At 40.6% G+C, this 23,213-nt stretch overlaps 1 protein-coding gene across 1 annotated transcript in view; it reads right to left on the bottom strand.

Moving 5' to 3' along the window:
- The window catches only part of LOC138851322 (uncharacterized), a 22,190-nt gene extending 817 nt beyond the window's left edge, over nucleotides 1-21,373 (bottom strand). Inside the window, exons 1-6 of the mRNA XM_070080342.1 lie at nucleotides 21,295-21,373; nucleotides 20,257-20,324; nucleotides 19,695-19,766; nucleotides 12,929-13,064; nucleotides 11,182-11,330; nucleotides 10,232-10,357 (exon numbers count right to left, since the gene is read on the bottom strand). Of these exons, the coding sequence (XP_069936443.1) occupies nucleotides 10,232-10,357; nucleotides 11,182-11,330; nucleotides 12,929-13,064; nucleotides 19,695-19,766; nucleotides 20,257-20,324; nucleotides 21,295-21,373 (630 nt within the window). The remainder of the gene's footprint in view (nucleotides 1-10,231; nucleotides 10,358-11,181; nucleotides 11,331-12,928; nucleotides 13,065-19,694; nucleotides 19,767-20,256; nucleotides 20,325-21,294) is intronic.
- Nucleotides 21,374-23,213: the final 1,840 nt, after the last annotated feature.

Genomic DNA, 23,213 nt, shown 5'->3' with positions numbered 1-23,213 from the left:
CTACCAGGCCACAGGCCTGAGAATACAATGCAGTTGGAGCCATCTCTGGGCTAGCGACTTCAATTGGTCACTGACTATATTTCATAGATGTCATTATGCTGTACGAACATGTTCCAGATTCGAGTTATTCTAGGAATAAATGCTCTTAGATAAAGTGATGTTCTTAAGAAGGGTACAGTCAGAGTGTAGTTGACGTTTGCTACCCTTTTGTTATGCAGACTCGTTCTTCTCACTGTCAGTAAACTGGAGTCATGAGTAGTAACCTGACAAAACTATCCTTATACATAATAGTAAGACCACCCACATCGCTCTGGTGGTGAATGCTCTTTTGAAATGAAAGATCTGTCCAGGCTGGGAAAGAGATAAGCCGTTTTGTTTTGTTCTCTATTCTGTCCAGAAGTCGTACATGAGATCGGGGGGCAGGCAGTCCAAGAAAATGGAGCATACTCAAGGCGTGAGTGCACTTGTGCCTCATACAGTCAGCCGTAATTTACTGTTGAGCAGACACGAGATACGCCATAGTGATCCTAGCTTCTTGGCCATCTTATTTTCAAGATATACTACGTGGTTCTTCATAATCTGTTTCGAATAAAATTTCACCCCAAAGGTATAATTTCCGGGTTCCAGAACTCTCCCATTCATTCTTTTAGCTGTCCCAGCATTACCATCATGGTGTCTAAATACCATCTTCCTTTGTCTTTTCTCAGAAGCAAATGTAACTTGCCATTGTTTTCCCCCGACTGATATAGCTGTAAGCTGGTGATTAATGTAACTTAGATCAGCTGGTACATGCTCTCTTGGATAAGTAAATGTCAGAGTACAGTCGTCTGCATTTGTATGAGATTCTGAGATGAGCTGAAGGTCAATGAAGTAGACATTCTGTAACAATGGCCCGAGCATACCTCTCAGTAGAACACTTGCACCGATTTAGTGTCATGTTGACTTTGTCCCGTTGTGAATTACTCTTGTAGTTTTACCTTAAAGGCAACAACTAAGAAGGCATAGCCCAGTGCCAGAGAGTCCTAGTGCTTGCAGGTTTGTCAAGAGTCCCTGATGTCATACTCGGTCGAAAGCACCAGCAATGTCAAGTGCTACTACATAGCTGATCTTGGATTCATCCAGTGACTGGTGCCGCATAGTGAAGAGATTTAACAGTAAATCAGCAGCAGTGTAACCTTTTCCTGAAGCCTTACTGACAGTCACAAAGAAACGAGTGGTAGTCGAGAAACGTTATCTGTCGTGAGACTATTGTCTTAAGAATCCTGCAAGTGATTAATAAAATATTGATGTGTAGTTGCTAATTTTTGATCTGCTCTTCTTTTTATGAAAAGGGACTACTTTTGCCTCATTCTAAAGAGAAGGCCATTTACACTATGCTAGGAAGTATTGATTGTTGCGAGTTAGAGGTGATGCAACCTGGCCTGCACATCACTCAGCAATTTTGGGATCACCTTATATGGGTCCACAGCCTTTTCTGGGTCCAAGGATTTATGGAAGAGGTGTACTTCAACCTGCCTTATTGTCACCTCTAACAACTTCGACAGTTCTTGCGGCTGGCAAAGAAGATTCCCTTACTGGATCAGAACTTGCATCTTGGAAGAAAAATGTTCAGGAAAGAGGTCAGCTTTATTCTGACTGTCAGTAGAGTGTCCCATCTTGACTATTTAGAGATAAAATAATTTTATGAGGTGAATAACCTTGTCGGTCCTTGACCATGGACCACAAGGGTCTGAAACCAATTCTGCCTGATGACACTTTTTTTTGTCAACTATCCTTCAAGAGATGGCCCAGTTTTGAACTTCTTCCATTTGCAAACAGGCTTTCCTGAACAGGTTCCTGTTATAGACAGTGGGATGCCTCTTACACCTTGAAGACTTGTACTTAGCAGCAGCAGTCTTTCGACACAGAAAACCAAACCAAGGCTGATCTGAAGGCTTCGTCACACTGCCGGCGAGGGATGTATTTGTGTCGGAGATTAAGAATATGTTTAGTGAAGGCATTCACTTGATTATCAACATCACCTTGGAGAATAGCATTCCATCGGAGGCGGGAAACTCCCAGCAAAAGGCGGCCCAGTTTCCTCTGAGCCACAGCTAGGTTGCACCTGTAGATTCTTCACCTCGTTCTGTTGGAATCATCAGTGTCTTAAAGACAACCTTTTAGTCAGATAATTCAACATAGCCGAGAGGTTTGCAAGTGACTGTGCCTTCATATAGACCACTCATGACTGGGTCATGGGAGGAGCCAGAGATGTGAGTAGGGAGGTCAACGAAGATTTTCATGTCAAACACTGCAAGACGTTCATCAAAATCCTGGTATATAAGATCTTGGTTGAGGTCACCAACAATTATAATATGTTAACACTTATGTTGAAGCAGAAAGGAAGCCACGTTTTCCATCAGGAAGTTGATGGGGCTTGTTTGTTGCAACTGCTAGTTGCAACAGTTGTTGCACTTTCTAGTATAAGGTTCATGCATAGCCCGAAGAATATCATTTCCAAGTGATTAGGAAAGGCAACATAAATGAGCTGGGCGTGCAAAAATGTCTCAGCAACAGCGATCTTGTCTTGATGAGCGCTCACGAAACTGTGCTTGAGCTCACCAACATTGGTAATGAAGCCTTTGATATTGGCAGACAGGATGCTGACAGACTGGCTCCTCACATTTGTGTTTATCTTGACTAAATAGGTGTGTCAGGTGTGGCAGCTACTTGGACGTAACTCTGTGATCTTGTATAAGGCACGAACCCACCTTCTGAGTTGAGACAGGAGTATCAGGGTGGGAGACGGGATAGCCCCAGCGCCACCACCCACATTGACACCTTCCTAATCCCCTCTTGGGGGTGGGGGGAAGGAATTTGGGGTGGAGTTAGGGAATAAAAAGACAAAAAACGCCATATATAAAAGCAAGAAATAAGGAAGAAGGCTTCACAAACCATGAAATGATAAATAAATCATGAAACTAGTAATAACGTCCAAAATATATGGTATTGTTAAGCAGCCTAGTTTGACTGGCACTTAGACTAACTTCTAAACACAGTATACAATATACATCATCAACTATCTCCTAAGTACAGTTAGATGCCAGAGTACTATGTCCTGGCAACGGTACTTACCCATACAACTAATTAAATAATCCCTTGAACCAGTATTTAGCTTAAAAAACAATTAATTCCTTGTTCCAACAGATGTTCTGACTTCTCTATAAGAACATAAGAAGGGAGGGCACTGCAGTAGGCTAACTAACCCATGCTTGGTAGGTCCACTTCACTCCTACTTATTTTTAAAGCTGCCGAAAGTTATCGCTTCATTGATGCTACTCTGGAAGGTTACACTCGTCCACATTTTCTCTCTCTCTCTCTCTCTCTCTCTCTCTCTCTCTCTCTCATTATATATTTAGGTACACACACACACACACACACACACACACACACACACACACACACACACACACACACACACACACACACACACACACACACACACACACACACACACACACACACACACACACACACACACACACTGTAAGTAAGTGCTGGTAAGTCCCAGGAGGTTTGGGGCTAGGTCACAAGAAGGTGTGGGCAGCCAAGGACCACTGAGACTTACATTACAACGCACAAGCCACCTACCTTTCAGTACATAATAAACCCACACATAATTCCACACAAAATTACACACAAAATTACACACACACACACACACACACACACACACACACACACACACACACACACACACACACACACACACACACACACACACACACACACACATATCCAGACACACATACACTCCCCCCCTCACCACTGACATCTCACTACTTCCCCTGATCCCTCCCCTCCCTCGATCAACCTCCCCTCCCCCGTTCACCCTAAACCCTCCCCACCCCTCCCCACTCTGCTCCCACATAGCCACAGTTCCTCCACTACTTTCCCCCCCACACTCTGACATACACACTACTAACCTAACATACAGAACTACATAGGTTTTCCACTCTGAGGCAATCAGGATAAAACAAAAATGGGTTGCCAGAGAGCAACAAGAAAAACCAAGGGACAGGAGGAGGAAACTGCAAAGGATGATTGGACAGCAGAGCTCATAAAAAGGGATCATGAATGGGAAAAGAAACTAGAAGAACTTAGCATGAGAATGGAAGAGAGGATAGATATGGAAAGCAGGAAGTGGGAGGTGCATGTCAAAGCAGCAGAAGCTAGGATACAGAGTTTAGAAGAGGAATTGAAAAATCTGAAACAGCCTAAAGAACTAAAGAACATTTTGGGATTGACAACAGAGACTGCTACCTCAGCCACAAATAAGGGGACTGTAGGGAAAGAAGGGGCACAACTGCATGGAGAAGCTCTATCAGAGGAGACTGTAGCAAATGAAAGAGCTAAGCTTTATGTGGAGGCCCTAACAGACAACAACAGAGCCCAAGGAAAGCCGAGAAGGGAAAATGACAGGCCACTGAGCCCAAGTACATTAGCCAGTGAAACTGATGAAAGGAAAGCTGCAGTGGAGGAAACCAAATTAAATGAGGGGATACACAGGGATATGCAGTGGGAGAATGAAAGGGTGAGGTCAGTCTTTGTGTATGGGCTCCAGGAAGTCGAAGGGGAAACATATGAAGCAAGAAAACAAGGGGAAAAAAAAGCAATTGAAAGCATCATGAAAGCAATAGGAGAAGACGATATGACCCAGCTGGAAAATTTTCGGAGAATAGGGGGGTTTGTAAAAAAAAGAACCCGGCCAGTGAGAGTGACCTTTAAGGCAGAAGCGACTCGGACCAGGATCCTTCAGGAGAAAGCACGATTAAGGGACATGACGGCATACAGGAAGGTGTATCTCGACCGCGACAGAACACAAGAAGAAAGGCAGAAACTGAGAGAGATGATACAAAGGCGAAAGGAGGAAAGAGAGGGGATGGAGAAGACAGACAGGAGATCCCAGACCCAGGAAGAAGATCAAATACAGCCTCCCTCACAACTTCCTATAGAAGCCTCCCAACCAGGTCGACCCCAGTGCAACCAAACACTCTAAATCAAAACACCCATGCCACATCCAATGCCCCCACCCTCTACATTACAAACTCCACCCCCACAGCAACAACCCATAGTTCCTTACCAGGTCTCCCACTTCCCCAACCCCAATATACCTCCCAGACCACAGTCTTAGAAAAGAAGTTGAAGGTGTGGTATACAAATGCAGATGGAATAACAAACAAGTATGAGGAGTGGCACGAAAGAATCAAAGAGACATCCCCAGACATAATAGCACTCACAGAAACAAAACTCACCAGAATAATAACAGATTCGATCTTTCCATCCGGATATCAAATCCTCAGGAAAGACAGAGGGAGGAGAGGGGGAGGAGGAGTTGCACTGCTCATTAAAAACCAGTGGGGTTTTGAGAAAATGGAAGGAATGGATGGCACGGGCGAAAGGGACTACTTAGTAGGAACAATCCAGTCTGAGGGACATAAGGTGATAATTGCAGTAATGTACAACCCACCACAGAACTGCAGGAGGCCAAGAGAAGAATACGATGAGAGCAACAGAGCAATGATCGACACACTAGCCGAGGTGGCCAGGAGAGCACACATGGGGGGAGCAAAGTTACTAGTTATGGGTGATTTCAATCACAAGGAGATTGACTGGGAAAACCTGGAGCCCCATGGGGGTCCTGAAACATGGAGAGCCAAGATGATGGATGTGGTACTGGAAAACCTCATGCATCAACATGTTAGAGACACTACCAGAGAGAGAGGAGAGGATGAACCAGCAAGGTTGGACCTTGTATTTACCATGAGTAGTTCGGACATCGAGGGTATCATGTATGAAAGGCCCCTGGGAGCTAGTGATCATGTGGTTCTGTGCTTCAACTACATAGTTGAGCTCCAAGTGGAGAGAGTAGCAGGAATAGGCAGGGAAAAACCAAACTACAAAAGGGGGAACTACTCAGGCATGAGGAACTTCCTTCAAGACATTCAGTGGGAGAGGGAACTGACAGGAAAACCAGTACAAGAAATGATGGACTATGTAGCAACAAAATGCAAGGAGGCAGAGGAGAGGTTTGTTCCCAAGGGAAACAGAAATAATGGGAAGAACAGAACGAGTCCTTGGTTCACCCAAAGGTGTAGGGAGGCAAAAACTACGTGTACTAGAGAATGGAAAAGGTACAGAAGACAGAGAACTCAGGAAAATAAAGAAATCAGCCGAAGAGCCAGAAACGAATATGCACAGATAAGAAGGGAGGCTCAGAGACAATATGAAAATGACATAGCATCAAAAGTAAAGACTGACCCGAAGCTGTTGTACAGCCACATCAGGAGGAAAACAACAGTCAAGGACCAGGTAATCAGACTGAGGAAGGGTGATGGGGAATTCTCAAGAAACGAGCGAGAGGTTTGTCAGGAACTCAACACAAGATTTAAAGAGGTATTTACAGTGGAAACCAGTAGGACTCCAAGAAATCAGAACAGGGGGGCACACCAGCAAGTGCTGGATGAGGTACATATAACCAAGGAGGAGGTGAAGAAGCTACTATGCGAACTTGACACCTCAAAGGCGGTGGGACCAGACAACATCTCTCCATGGGTCCTTAAAGAGGGAGCAGAAATATTGTGTGAGCCATTAACAAAGATCTTCAACACATCATTTGAAACTGGGCAACTCCCTGAGGTATGGAAAATGGCAAATGTAGTCCCAATTTTTAAAAAGGGAGACAGACATGAGGCACTATACTACAGACCTGTATCACTAACGTGTATAGTATGCAAGGTCATGGAGAAGATCATCAGCAGGAGAGTGGTGGGGCACCTGGAAAGAAACAAGTGTATAATTGACAACCAGCACGGTTTCAGGGAAGGAAAATCCTGTGTCACAAACCTACTAGAGTTTTATGACAAGGTGACAGAAGTAAGACAAGAGAGAGAGGGGTGGATCGACTGCATATTTTTGGACTGCAAGAAGGCCTTCGACACAGTTCCTCACAAGAGGTTGCTGCAAAAGCTAGAGAACCAGGCACACATAACAGGAAAGGCACTGCAATGGATCAGAGAATATCTGACAGGGAGGCAACAGCGAGTCATGGTACGCGACGAGGTGTCAGAGTGGGCGCCTGTGACAAGCGGGGTTCCACAGGGGTCAGTCCTAGGACCTGTGCTGTTCTTGGTATATGTGAACGACATAACGGAAGGGATAGACTCAGAAGTGTCTTTGTTTGCAGATGATGTGAAGTTAATGAGAAGAATCAAATCGGACGAGGATCAGGCAGGACTACAAAGAGACCTGGACAGGCTACAAGCCTGGTCCAGCAACTGGATCCTTGAATTTAACCCTGCCAAATGCAAAGTCATAAAGATTGGGGAAGGGCAAAGAAGACCGCAGACACAATATAGTTTAGATGGCCAAAGACTGCAAACCTCACTCAAGGAAAAAGATCTGGGGGTGAGTATAACACCGAGCATATCTCCTGAGGCGCACATCAATCAGATAACTGCTGCAGCATACGGGCGCCTGGCAAACCTATGGATAGCGTTCCGATACCTCAGTAAGAAGTCGTTCAAGACACTGTATACCATTTACGTCAGGCCCATACTGGAGTATGCAGCACCAGTTTGGAATCCACACCTAGTCAAGCACGTCAAGAAATTAGAGAAAGTGCAAAGGTTTGCAACAAGACTAGTCCCAGAGCTACGGGGATTGTCCTACGAAGAAAGGTTGAGGGAAATCGGCCTGACGACACTGGAGGCCAGGAGGGTCAGGGGAGACATGATAACGACATATAAAATACTGCGCGGAATAGACAAGGTGGACAAAGACAGGATGTTCCAGAGATGGGACACAGACACAAGAGGTCACAATTGGAAGTTGAAGACTCAGATGAATCGAAGGGATGTTAGGAAGTATTTCTTCAGTCATAGAGTAGTCAAGTCGTGGAATAGTCTAGAAAGTGAAGTAGTGGAGGCGGGAACCATACATAGTTTTAAGGCGAGGTATGATAAAGCTCATGTAGCAGGGAGAGAGAGGACCTAGTAGCAATCAGTGAAGAGGCGGGGCCAGGAGCTATGACTCGACCCCTGCAACCACAAATAGGTGAGTACAAATAGGTGAGTACAGACACACACACACAACACACACACACAACACACACACACACACACACACACACACACACACACACACACACACACACACACACACACAGATACACACACATACAACAGGCCTTGTGTCTAATAGACATGTGCCTAGGACAAAATGGTAACTAACACACACAGACACAAACACACAGACACAAACACGCCACTCTCACCATAAACACACACACACACACTCACACTCACACACACAGATACTCACACGTACAACAGGCCTAGTATCAAATCGACATGTGCCTAGGACAAAATGGTAACTAACTAACTAACTAACACACACGAGGAATACAACAGTCAAGGACCAGGCAATCAGGGTGAAGAAGGAAGGGGGGAGGCCACAAAAAATAACCGCGAAGTATGTGAGGAGCTCTAACTTGAGATTCAAATACGTATTCACAGAGGAGACAGAAGGGCCTCCAGAAGGGCGGAGAGGTGGGGTACACCATCAAGTGTTGGTCACAATACATACAACCGAGGAAGAAGTGAAGATGCTGCTCAGCGAGCTAGATACCTCAATAACGATACGAACGGATAACATCTCTCAATGGGTCCTGAGAGAGGCAGCAGAGGTGCTGTGTACCTCTCACAACAATCTTCAACACATCTATCGAAACAGGACGATTACCTGAAGTATGGAAGACAGCAAATGTTGTCCCAATTTTTTAAAAAAGGAGACAGACACGATGCATTAAATTACTGACCAGTGTCTCTGACATGTATAATAGGCAAGATCACGGAGAAGATTGTCAGCAGAAGAGGGGTGGAGCACTAGAAAGGAATGAGCTTATCAACGACAGTCAGCATGGTTTCAGGGATGGGAAATCCTGCATCACAAACCTACTGGAGTTTTATGACAGTGTGACGGCAGTAAGACAAGAGAGAGAGAGAGGTGGGTAGATTGTTTTTCCTTGGATTGTAAGAAGGCGTTTGACACAGTTCGACATAAGAGATTAGTGCAAAAGCTGAAAGACCAGGCAGGGATAACAGGGAAGGTACTACAATGGATCAGGGAATACCTGTCAGGAAGACAACAGCGAATCATGGTACGTGTTGAGGTGTCAGAGTGGACGCCTGTAACGAGCGGGATGCCACAGGGATCAGTACAGGACCGGTGCTGTTTCTGGTATTTGTGAACGACATGACGGAATGAATAAACTCTGAAGTGCCCCTGTTTGCAGATGATGTGAAGTTGATGAGAAGAATTCAACTGAATGAGGACCAGGAAGAACTAAAGAGGGATCTGGACAGGCTGCAGGGCTGGTCCGGCAACTGGCTTCTGGAGTTCAACCCCACCAAGTGCAAAGTCATGAAGATTGGGGAAGGGCAAAGTCGACCACAGACGGAGTACAGTCTAGGGGGCCAGAGAGTACAAACCTCACTCAAGGAAAAGGATCTTGGGGTAAATATAACACCGGACACTTCATCTGAGGTACACAGCAACCAAATAACTGCGGAAGCATACGGGTGCCTAGCAAACCTGGGAACAGGATTCCGACATCTTAATAAGGAGTCATTCAGGACCCTGTACGCTGTGTACATTAGGCCTATACTGAAGTATGCAGCGCCAGTTTGGAACCCTCACCTAGCCAAGCACGTAATGAAACTAGAGAAAGTGCGAAGGTTTGCAACAATACTAGTCCCGGAGCTAAGGGGTATGTCCTACGAGGATAGGTTAAGGGAAATCAACCTGACGACACTGAAAGACAGGAGAGATAGGTGGGATATGATAACGACATATAAAATACTGAGAGGAATAGACAAGGTGGACAGAGAATGTTCCAAAGATGGGACACAGCAACAACGGGTCACAGTTGGGAGTTGAAGACTCAGATGAACCACAGGGATGTCAGGAAGTATTTCTTCTGTCACAGAGTTGCCAGGAAGTGGAATAGTCTGGGAAGTGATGTAGTGGAGGCAGGATCTATACATAGCTTTAAGGAGAGGTATGATAAAGCACATGGAGCGGGAAGAGTGACCGGGTAGCGGCCAATTGAAGAGGCGGGGCCAGGAGCTGTGAATCGACCCCTGCAACCACAACTAGGTAAGTACACACAACTCTGTATGAAGGGACCTACCCTCTCCTCTTGGAACATGTAAAGAGTGTAGTTGTGATTGCTCACTCCTGAAGAAATTTGGAAGTGACGGACTTGAAGCACCAGGTTGTCCGTTGTATGTTGGTATAGATCCAGTCGACATTCCTCCTGTACATGAGAAAAGAATGTAAGGAAAGTGCTGGTGTGGAATACAGGGGCAGTAGTTGACAGTGGAACATGTGAAGTGGTGCTGGAATACTGAAGCAGATATTGTTAAAAACAATTATATTGGATAAAGGAGCTATTATTGCAACACGTGTACTGGTGTTTTAACTCCTAAGATATTGCTGGAATTCAGGAGATACTGTAGAGAAACTAAAGCTGGTGATACATAATCATATTTGCGAGACAAATGAAATTAGTGATGGAACTTTTGATAAATATCATTACCAGATTCCAGAATTTCTTGAAACCAGTTTTAATCATAGAACAGTAATAATTCATAACTTTTAATTACATTATTGAGTTACTCCAGCTGGGAAATAGTGGTGAATTTTGTTATTCGTAAATTAAAGAAGCTGATAATGTAACATACATGGGACGTAACCCAGAGATAAGAAGGATGCAGGGAAAGGAAAACCGTGAATAACAGGTAAAGGATTTAAAAGGGGTATGGGGGAGATAAAACTGGAAAATAAACAGACGAGACTAATAGAAGGGAGAATAAACAAGTAACCCGAACTGAGGAGACTGAGACTTACAATGTTTTTTCAGTTCGACTCGGGCCATCAACAAGTCATTGTTAATTGTCCAACCACTGTATTGACTTTTTATTCTAAATGAAAAGGAAAATTTAATGTGAGGGAAACTCAAACTAAAATGAATATTTGAGATGATGTACGTTTTGAGAAAAAGGTAACAATAACAGGAACTAGCTAGGGAATGAAAAGAGAAAAGGAACAACAGAGGTAACTCCAGTATTAGACACTTACTCCCATGTTGGAGGAGACGGTGCTGACAATTGTTTGGAGTGGAATAACAGCATCCACGACACCGCCTCTGGTGACGGCCCTTAGCAGCGCCTCCTCTGTCCTACTGAACCCCACCAACAGGAATAACCCCGTTGGCAGCTGGTACTCTTCTGACAAATGCAGAGATGTTAATATGATAACTATTGCTGATATTTACTGTGTCACAAAAATTGGTCGATTTGAAATAAAGAAATGCTAATTTCAGTCTGATAGTTCGTTAGATTATATAACTGGATCATTTACTCAGGAGGATCATAAGGTCATTATGGCTACTACATAAGAAATGGAACACTAAGGAAATAATAATAATAGCAATAATAATAATAATAATAATAATAATAATAATAATAATAATAATAATAATAATAATAATAATAATAATAATGATCATTATTTCTACAAGTACATGTACAAGTTATGCAGGTCTATCTTATATCTGTGAATTACTACTATATAGAAAGCCGCTTGTTATGCAGAGAATTTCGGACAAATAAGGTCAATTTTTTTCCCTGGATGCGACCCATACCAGTCGGCTGACACCCAGGTATCTATTTCACTGTTAGGTGAAAGGGGACAACAGGTGTCTTAAGGAAACGCGTCCTAATGTTTCTACCCATACCGGGGATCGATCCATGGACATCAGTGTGTGAGCTGAGTGTGCTGGCAGTCGAGCTATGGAAACAACGAAAGTCTGCAGTGAGCTCAATATTTCATACTTAGCTTGGAAGTGAATAAGAAGAGGTATGGGGTATACATGGTAGGACAACTAAATTAATGAGTACTGAAATAATTGATAGAGAGCTGGAGCCTTAATGATGGACTTCCCACTTCATGTTCCTCAGGATCGAATGGAATTTGCATGTAAAATGCCAGACGTATTACAGACCCTAGCTTCATGACCTGGTTAGTGCCAGACGTATTACAGACCCTAGCTTCATGACCTGGTTAGTGCCAGACGTATTACAGACCCTAGCTTCATGACCTGGTTTACAAGCCTTAACTTCAACTCCTCTAAGAATTTTGCGGTCGACAAATTTTACCACTCGATCCTGGTAGGGCATACCTAAACCAGACAAAAATATCTTGAGTAGGAATCTGGCATCACAGGCCTAAGTTTACACTATGCCATGTTATTTTGTGCATATACGATTATACCATACGGTTTTCATATTTTTCTCTACTTTCGGTTTTAACTACCAAAACGTGAGATGTTCTTTGAATTCCTCATGAAATTTCCAATAAAAAAATACTAGTTTCACCTCCCAGGGGCCATTGGCTTTATATTTGCAAAGGAAAGGGATAAATTTATAAAAAAAAACACATTTTTATTTTTACATATAAGGGAAGCCAGTGAAAAAAAGGACAAATCTTGAAAACATGAAAATTATCTACAGAATACGAAGCACATATTACATTTCAAAACGAATTACGTTAACAAAATGATATGCAGGAGACATTTTCTTTTACAGCAGCGACATCATTTTGTGGAGTTCTTGATTTAAAGAACTGGAGCTTTTCTACCCCAGTTTGGATTTAATCTAATTACTTTCTATTCTCCAGTGGCTGTCTGACCCCATCGGGTTTAGCGCTTCTCTGTAAATATAATAATTACAATGATCTCAAGATTACCATCTTGCCTCATTCCCTTTCCACCTTTCGTATCCTTCATCCTCTTAATCAAATTTATATTCTCTCACCTCTTACTCACCTGCCCTGGGCCTCATGCAGATAAAATCGCCGGAGTAGCAGATACACTCGCCACGGTAGGCCTGGTAAGCTGGGGCGTTGTGGTTGTAGACAGCGAAGCCTGTCTCACAGGGGCGGTTCTCCACACACTCCAGCACCTGCAGCGCCGACACCAAGCCGAACAACCACACAACGTCACCAAGGTGGTGCGAGGAAAGTTATTGAAAGTGAAAGATCATATCAGAAACACAACATTTACGGTGAAAAGTCACATCAAGGACAATTGCAAGGACATGGGCATTATGTATAGTGAAAAATAACTATTATTTACAGTGAAGAATAATCTCGGAGGAATCATGGTCCAAGTAGGTGTAGAAAATAAATTACAGTATGTTAAAATACGCAGTCCAAACCAGATCAACCCCAAGGAAATTTTTTTAGAGTTCTGCCCAGACCCCATATATCCAAACTGAGTTTGCTTGATAGTAAACAATTATCAGTTATTTTCTAAAAATAGTAACTACTAAGGGTGTAGTTTACTAGTTTTCAGGGTGTAACGTTTAAAAAAAAAGTGGATATTTTCTGAAAACTAACTTAACAAATAATGGAAAGTTTATGCTAATTATTGGTGCAAGTAGCATGTTAATCCGATTGTTAGATAATATTTTTAATTGAATTGTTATTAATTTTTTCAAAATTATTTTTGTAAATCGACATATGTTGTTTATGTGTGTGTGTAATGAGTGGTGATGGTCGGAAGGGTTGGTATCCTTCACTACACGCTGGCTGGGTTCTCAGTGCACATTGGTTGGGTTCTCAGTGCACATTGGTTGGGCTCTCAGTGCACGCTAACTGGGCTCTCAGTGCACATTGTTAAGGCTCTCAGTGAACGCTGGCTGGGCTCTCAGTGCACACTGTCAAGGCTCTCAGTGAACACTGTCAAGGCTCTCAGTGAACGCTGGCTGGGCTCTCAGTGCACACTGTCAAGGCTCTCAGTGAACGCTGGCTGGGCTCTCAGTGCACACTGTCAAGGCTCTCAGTGAACGCTGGCTGGGCTCTCAGTGCACACTGTCAAGGCTCTCAGTGAACGCTGGCTGGGCTCTCAGTGCACACTGTCAAGGCTCTCAGTGAACGCTGGCTGGGCTCTCAGTGCACACTGTCAAGGCTCTCAGTGAACGCTGGCTGGGCTCTCAGTGCACACTGTCAAGGCTCTCAGTGAACGCTGGCTGGGCTCTCAGTGCACACTGTCAAGGCTCTCAGTGAACGCTGGCTGGGCTCTCAGTGCACACTGTCAAGGCTCTCAGTGAACGCTGGCTGGGCTCTCAGTGCACACTGTCAAGGCTCTCAGTGAACGCTGGCTGGGCTCTCAGTGCACACTGTCAAGGCTCTCAGTGAACGCTGGCTGGGCTCTCAGTGCACACTGTCAAGGCTCTCAGTGAACGCTGGCTGGGCTCTCAGTGCACACTGTCAAGGCTCTCAGTGAACGCTGGCTGGGCTCTCAGTGAACGCTGGCTGGGCGCTGAGATAAGAAGTGGTTTTCCTGCCAAGTGATATTTTATCACTTCAGTCGTTTATGGTTCAGTTATCTATTAAGGAAACTGTATGATTATATACTTATATATAAATATATATATATATATATATATATATATATATATATATATATATATATATATATATATATATATATATATATAAGATAAGAAGTGGTTTTCCTGCCAAGTGATATTTTATCACTTCAGTCGTTTATGGTTCAGTTATCTATTAAGGAAACTGTATGATTATATACTTATATATATATATATATATATATATATATATATATATATATATATATATATATATATATATATATATATAGTAAGGGAGCCACCTCAACTATGCAGATCTGATGGCAGCCAGAAGCGTCCAGATGGTATCACCCTTCAAGCCTGGACAGATGGGAAGCAGGTGGTGTGGGACTATACATGTGCATCTACCTTGGCTGATACCTATCTCCAATACACCAGGGAGGAAGGAGGGGCAGCTGCCAGCCTCAGGGAGTCCCAAAAGTCTAGAAAATATGGAGAACTTGCCCATCATTATATGTTTGTTCCCATAGGCTCAGAGACCCTTGGCTCATGGGGAAAGAATGCATCTAAATTCCTTAAGGAGCTGGGAAAAAGACTCATCAGGGTAACTAGGGATTCCAGGGCAGCTAGTTTTCTGTTCCAGCGGCTCAGTGCGGCTGTTCAAAGGGGTAATGCCAGCTGTATTTTGGGCACATGCCCCAGCTCTGAGGAGCTGGATGAGATTTTCGCATTATAATCAGTGATACACACGTAACAACATGTACTGTATATGCCACCTTTATATCAACAATGTACCTCTTAATTTTTTTTGTACCATATTATGTAATAAAATATTCCTATTGGTAAAAAAAAAAATATGAAAAGATGGGGTGGTAGGGGAAGTGGAATATTCAAACGGCTTCAGGAAGAAATCCAAATATTCTTCCTTGAAACCTTTTTATCCACTTCTCCGAGGCTATGGGTCCCACAATTTACACCAGAGGTGGACCCCATCGTATATACTATATATATATATATATATATATATATATATATATATATATATATATATATATATATATATATATATATATATATGTATATATATATGTATATGCAATACGATCACAGTAAACAGGTGATTTCAGAATATGCAAAACAACCACTGTGAAAGAATATAGAAATTCCAAGCGCTTTCGTGACTACTCACATTATCAAGGAACAATGAAAGTAATGCATCAAAGGAAGGCATATAAAGGGTCTAGCCCACACCTCACTATCACATCCCACAACAAAGCAACACCTGACGCGCGATTTGTAAGAAAGGGAACACTGCAGCAGGCCCCCTGGCACAACTAGACAGATCCTTGACACAACCCACCAACAAACTATTCTACCCAAGAATTAAGAATTATAAAATTTATTATTTGTCTAATGTATTATTAAATTTTTCCCAAATTATATTAATTATAAATGGATCTAATTTATATAAACCAAAGGAAATATTCATATTATTGTCAAAACTGCTTTTTATGAAACAAGATTCAATTATATTCCTGTCGACCATGGACTTGCTTGATACAACTTTCTCAACTTTTTGAAAATCAATTGGATGGTTAAAATCTCTCACATGAATATAAAAAGTATTGGAATCTTGTCCAGTTCTAATGCTATATTTACGTTGTTTTAATCTTAGTTCGAGATTTTTTTTTTTTTTTTTTTTTTTTTTTTTTTTTTTTTTTTTTTTTTTTTTTTTTTACTCCCCCCTCAAGGAAGGTTCCTTGATGTTGGTGAGGGGCTCTTGATTTAGGGAATTGGCTCTGTGCTCCAGTTCCCCGAATTAAGCCTGAATGCCTTCCACATCCCCCCCCCCAGGTGCTGTATAATCCTCCGGGGTTAGCGCTACCCCCTTGATTATAATAAATAATCGAGATTTTTACCAGTTTGACCGTAATAAACTTTATCGCAAATTTTACAAGGAATCTTATAGACACATCCGTCAGCATTTTGGGGGGAATTCTTTATCAAAAGTTTTTTTACTGTATCAATATTTTTAAATACAACTTTGATATTAAAAGTATTAAGAAGAGAAGGCATATCAACCAAGTTTTCATGGTAAGGGAGAACCAACATATTTTTAGTTGAATAAGGTTGGGTGTCCCTTTTTGGATTGTAAAAAGTATTTCTAGCAATTTTTAAAGATTTATCAATTACGTTTCTTGGATATTTTATATCATTATCTATTTCATAAATTTTGGATATTTCCCCATCTATGAACTCTGGACTACAAATACGTAAAGCTCTCAAAAACATTGATGAGAAAACAGTCAGTTTACCTCTATCTTGATGTGAAGAATAATAGTGGACATAGGAACAGTTATTTGTAGGTTTTCTGTAAATTTTAAATTTGAATTCATTATTACTCTTAATAATTAAAACATCTAAAAAAGGCAATGAGTTATTTTCTTCAAACTCAACACTAAAGTTTATAGAATGTGCTAAGCTATTTAATTTGCCAAGGAAATGGTGTATATCTACATTCTTGGTCATAAGACACAAAATATCATCAACATATCTGAACCATTTAGCTCTATTAGGGAGGATTGTGTTAAGCAGCCTTGTTTCAAAAAATTCCATATATAGGTTACTAAGAACAGGTGAAAGAGGATTTCCCATTGCCATACCAAACTTCTGAGTGTAAAACTTATCATTAAATATAAATTTTGCATCAACAATGCAAAGTTTAATAAGTTTAATGACAGTAGGAACTGGCAATGGTAAATCATAATTAACGAGTTCTTCAGATAAGAAACTTAATTAATCATCAACAGGAACTTTCGTAAACAAGGAAGTAACATCAAAACTAACCATGTTAAAATCATTAAAGTCAGTCAAGGAGTTTAATTTATCAACTAAATCTATGTTGTTTTTAATATTAAAGTTAGAAATTACTTTAACCATTCGCTCGTGGTTAAAATATATAAATACTGCTCGTGAGGCTAGTATACCAAACAGGGATGAGAATACCACTCGTTCGTGGTTACAATAATACACAAATACTGCTCTTGAGGCTAGTACACCAAACAGGGATGAGAATACCACTCGTTCGTGGTGACAATAATATATAAGTACTGCTCGTAAATCTAGTACACCAAACAGGGATGAGAATACCACTCGTTCGTGGTTACATTAATATATAAATACTGCTTGTGAGGCTAGTACACCAAACAGGGATGAGAATACCACTCGTTCGTGGTTACATTAATATATAAATACTGCTCGTGAGGCTAGTACACCAAACAAGGATGAGAATACCACTCGGTCGGGGTTACAATAATATAAATACTGTTCGTGAGGCTACTACACGAAACAGGGATGAGAATACCAGTCGTTCGTGGTTACAATAATATATAAATACTACTCGTGAGGTTAGTACACCAAACAGGGATGAGAATATCACTCGTTCGTAGTTACAGTAATATATAAATACTGCTCGTGAGGCTAGTACACCAAAAAGGGATGAGAATACCACTTGTTCGTGGTTACAATAATATATAAATACTGCTCGTGGGGCTAGTATATATATATATATATATATATTATATATATATATATATATATATATATATATATATGTGCAAAACAACCACTGTGATAGAGTAGTGAAATTCCAAGCGCTTTCGTGACTACTCACATTGTCAAGGAGTAGTCACGAATGCGCTTGGAATTTCACTACTCTTTCACAGTGGTTGTTTTGCATATTTTAAAATCACCTGTTTACTGTGATCTTATTGCATATATATATATATATATATATATATATATATATATATATATATATATATATATATATATATATATATATATATATATATATATATATATATATATATATATATATATATATATATATATATATAGATAGAGGGAGAGAGAGAGAGAGAGGCTAGTAACCCCTTCTCCTGTATATATTACTAAATGTAGAAGGAGAAACTTTCGTTTTTCCTTTTGGGCCACCCCGCCTCGGATACAGCCGGTATGTTGAAAGAAAAGAAAGAATATATATATATATATATATACATATATATATATATATATATATATATATATATATATATATATATATATATATATATATATATATATATATATATATATATATATATATATATATATATATATATATATATATATATATATATATATATATATATATATATATATATATATATATATATATATATATATATATATATATATATATATATATATATATATATATATATATATATATATATATATATATATATATATATATATATATATATATATATATATATATATATATATATATATATATATGGTTTAGAAAGACACGTAAGCAAACACTATTACATATTTATTAGAAAACGTTTCGGTCCTGGGACCTTGATCACTTCTAGAAGTGATCACGGTCCCAGGACCGAAACGTTTTCTAATAAATATGTAATAGTGTTTGCTTACGTGTCTTTCTAAACCAACTTGTCGGTATTTATTACCAAGGTTAATACCATATATATATATATATATATATATATATATATATATATATATATATATATATATATATATATATATATATATATATATATATATATATATATATATATATATATATATTTTAGATTTGTGTCCATTATCATATCTCATGGTCTTTGGTCTTTCCTATTGGTTTTTCGTGTAGGCTTCCTTCCATTTTCTTAATATTTTCTTATTTGGTTTTGTTTTTAGAAGGTTTTGTATGATAGGAATTTTGAAAGCCGTGGAGTGGTTGGCGCTTTTGTTTAATAACTGTATGAATGAGGGGAAAGTACCTAGGGACTGGGAGAGAGCGTGTACAGTTCTTTTCCATAAAGATAAAGTGGATAAAAGAGAGTGTAAGAGTTATAGGGAAATAAGTCTGTTGAGTATACGAGGTAAACCGAACGGTTAGAATTATTACTGAAAGAATTAAAAGTAAGAGAGAGAGAAGAATCACAGATGAACAAGATTTTAGGAAGTGAGGAAGATGTCCTGACTATGTACTTACATTGGAACTTACATGTAAGAAACTTTTCATTGCATTCGATTTTTCAGGTCAGACATGTGATAGGGTGGAAAGGCGATCAATGTGGCAGATATTTTAAGTGTATAGAATTAGAACTGAGGAAAATTTTAACATTTACAGAGTGTTGAAAAACTGTTGGCGTTGGCGCTCACCTCACACTTGACTTGCTGGTGGCGCTCACAGAAGCAAACTTCAGAGCAATCCGTGTCTCCCTCAGTGTATATCTGTTGACCAAAAAATTGCATTTTTGAAAATATTTTAAATTATATCAGTTCATGTGATTTTCTAAAAGTGATAGTGTGACTTATATCTCATTCTGTTAGATAATTGAACACACATGTAGCTCATGCACTCATGTTTAACTAAAAAAAAAAAAACATACGTAACGAAACAATTTGTCTATTTTCAATTAATGAATTTACTTTAATCCTCATGATTTCGAATGCAATTACTAATAAACTTTCATCAGAAATATTTGAAACTTATATTATGATTAACAGTTTATCTCTTTTTCTCTTTAACATTGAGGATAAGTCTGAACCAATAGAAAAGACTGGAAAAAAGAGGCGAGTCAAAAATCATTGGTGAAGAGAAGGATGCCCTGAGTAATGAGCGAAGAGGTGATGGAAATGAAAGGAAGGATAAGGGAAGGAGAAAGAGAGGTGAGGGGAAGGGTGAAAGAGGTGGGAGGCAAGAGTGAGAGCCAATACTTACCCTGATACTCTCCTGCTCCTCTATAATGCGTGGTCTGAGATCCCACTGCCTCCGGACCTCGCAGTACCCTGCAACACATTAGAAATCAATGCCAAGCAATACAACAGACCATAAATCAACACCAAACCATGCAAGATAATAAAAAAGTAATCGCAGTTTTGGCATAGCACTATAAATTATTATAAACACCAGCAATCAACACTAAACTCAGCAACACACCATAAATAACACCAACATTGCAACGTATCATGATTAATACCAACATTGATACGTATCATAAATAATACCAACACTTCAATGCATCATTAATCAAAATCTAGCCCTGCAGCACAGTAAACAACCATGCAACACGCTGTTAACAAACGTCAACCTCTGCAGCTCAGGAGAAGCCAACAACCTGCATTAGAGTATTAATCAAAACCAACCTCATCAACACACCAGGAACTGAGGCTAACCCTTATGATGGACCGCAGATCATAACCAATCCTTGCAAGGCGCCATAAGCCGACACCCTTAGCAACACTAAACATGAACACTAACTCATGATACATACTAGAAATCAACAACCCTGCACTATACAATAAATAGAGATCAACAATAAGGGTCTTCACTAACCCCTTTATTACCATATTCAACACTAACAGCGCGGTAAATAAATCCCAACTATTGCAACACAATATAAACCAACATCAACTCTTGCAACACAATTTTATCACAGCTGTAATGCACAAATAGATACACCTGAAATACTCCATACAATACCACCATAAATCATCATCCCTCAAATAAAAATAAAAATATCAACATCTACAGCACACCATAAATATATACAAAACACTTCAATACACCACAAATCAAAACAAAATCATTCAGAATTTCACAGCTTAACACAGAATAAGAAAATATTTTCCAATAAGCTTACTTTACAATTATTAAACAATAAAAACAGGCTATATAATGGTGTCTACCAGGATGAAAAAGAGGATGGTTTGTAAGTTCCAAGAAGAATGATCGACAAGAAGGACGTGGGTTACTAACGTGTCAGTCCAAGTGTGTCAATATTTCTTAATATACGCGGGAGATCTACTCGTGCGTGGCAGTACGTGTGGTGGGTCATCTAGTTAAGACAAGATGAAAGTTAAGACACTTGTGCAACATCTGGTTATCTTTATTGTTGACGTTTCGCCATCCAGTGGCTTTATCAATACAGATTCTTGGACAAAATTAGAAAACAGAAGAACTATATACAAAAGATGAGGTAATCAGTCCCTCAGCCTTGGAGGTGGTGTTTACAGCACCGTGGTTGTAGAGATTCTGAAGCACAGGTACGAACGAACGAACGATAGTACAGGTAAGGTCCCAAATGGGATGAGCGGGGAAGGCGGGACAGGCGAAGAATAGTGCTGGAGAGGAGTGTTCTTAGTCGTAGAAACAGAGCCAGGGCTTAACCCAGCAGCGAAGGCGATCGTGGGACAGATATTGAGAAGAGAAATTCAGGCTCTTCTATTGGGACTCCGGTGAGGTGAGCGGGAAGGACGGGACAGGCAAAAATTAGCGCTAGAGAGGAGTGTAGATTTGAGCCATGTCTTAACCTTAAAGCTAAGGCGAAAGCGGGTCAGAGAATGGCACCTGTCAGAGAATCCAAGGTTATTTGTAAATAGGGTTAGGAGCAGGATCATACAAGGAGTAGAAAAGTTTGTGTTGGTTTGTGGGTCTGCAAATGCCTTCGTCAAGGAGAGAGGTCCAGTAGTCGTATCGTGTCTCAAGTTTGTCTATCTGTCTGTCACTGAGCGTCTTCCAGTACAGATTCAGAGCAGGGATGTCTAATTGGGCATGGAGAGACTCGCTTGTGGCGAAGTCCTCTCATCTGACATCAAGCACCCAGCACAGCGCCTTGTTCTGGACACACTGCAGTTTAAGTAAGTTCGTTTTAGCTGCAAGAGAGAGGGTTAGAGGAGAGTAAGTTATCAGAGGACTTATTAGGGATCTGTAGAGGTGAAGTTTGGTGCGTTGGGAGGCATGTTTCAGCTTGTAGAGGCCCGCAAGCGCCTTACTAGCTATTGCATGTCTTGAGTGAATGTGTCCGTGTAAGCGAAGAAGGTAGTCAAGATTAATGCCAAGGACAGTGACAGATTGTGTGATGGGGATGTAAGTGCGGGTGTCAGCTGTTCTGAGTTCGACAGGTAATGGAGGATCACGTTTCCTGTAGTTAAAATATGTAATGCTGGATTTAGCTGCATTGGTTTTGATCCTCCATTTTTGTTCTCAGATGGCTATCCTGTCGACCTCATTTTGTGTGTGAGTGTATCTATATTGGCATGAGTGATAAGTTGTGTAATGTCGTCTGCATAGGCTAGTCTGATGGAGTTTTGGTATACAGGTGTTGGAATGTCGTTAGTGTATAAAATGAAGAGGGTAGGGGAGAGGACAGATCCCTGTGGTACTCCAGCATTTAGTGTGAAGTAGTCAGAGTAACAGCATTGGAATTTTATTCTCATGGTACGGTCGTCTAGGAAGTTGCAGAGGAGTTTACGAGTAGTGAGAGGCAGGTTAAAGTTAGTGCAGAGTTTGTACTTGAGCCCTTCGTGCCAGACAGTGTCAAAAGCTTTTTCAACGTCTTTTGCAACCAGGGCTGTCCGGTTTCTTTGTTTTGTGTTTATGTGGAAGTAGTTGAGAATGATGTTAATGGCATCCTGTGTGGATCTGTGTGTTCTGAAGCCAAACTGGCCATCTGAAAGTAGAGAGTTGTGTTCCAGGTATCTGCGAAGGCGATGGTTGATGAGTTTTTCAAAGAGTTTTCCTAAAGTTTCGAGAAGGCTGATAGGGCGATAGTTTCTAGGATCAGAGTAGTCTTTTTTGGGTTTAGGAAGGAGGATAGCAATAGCAGCTTTGAAGAGGGAAGGGAAGTATCCAGAGGCAAGGGAGGCATTGAGGAGGTTTGTGTAGGCAGTAATGAT

The sequence above is a fragment of the Cherax quadricarinatus genome, unplaced genomic scaffold (assembly GCF_038502225.1).
Source record: "Cherax quadricarinatus isolate ZL_2023a unplaced genomic scaffold, ASM3850222v1 Contig335, whole genome shotgun sequence".
Classification (NCBI taxonomy): Eukaryota; Metazoa; Arthropoda; class Malacostraca; order Decapoda; family Parastacidae; genus Cherax; species Cherax quadricarinatus.
This window is presented reverse-complemented; position numbering and strand designations above follow the sequence as displayed.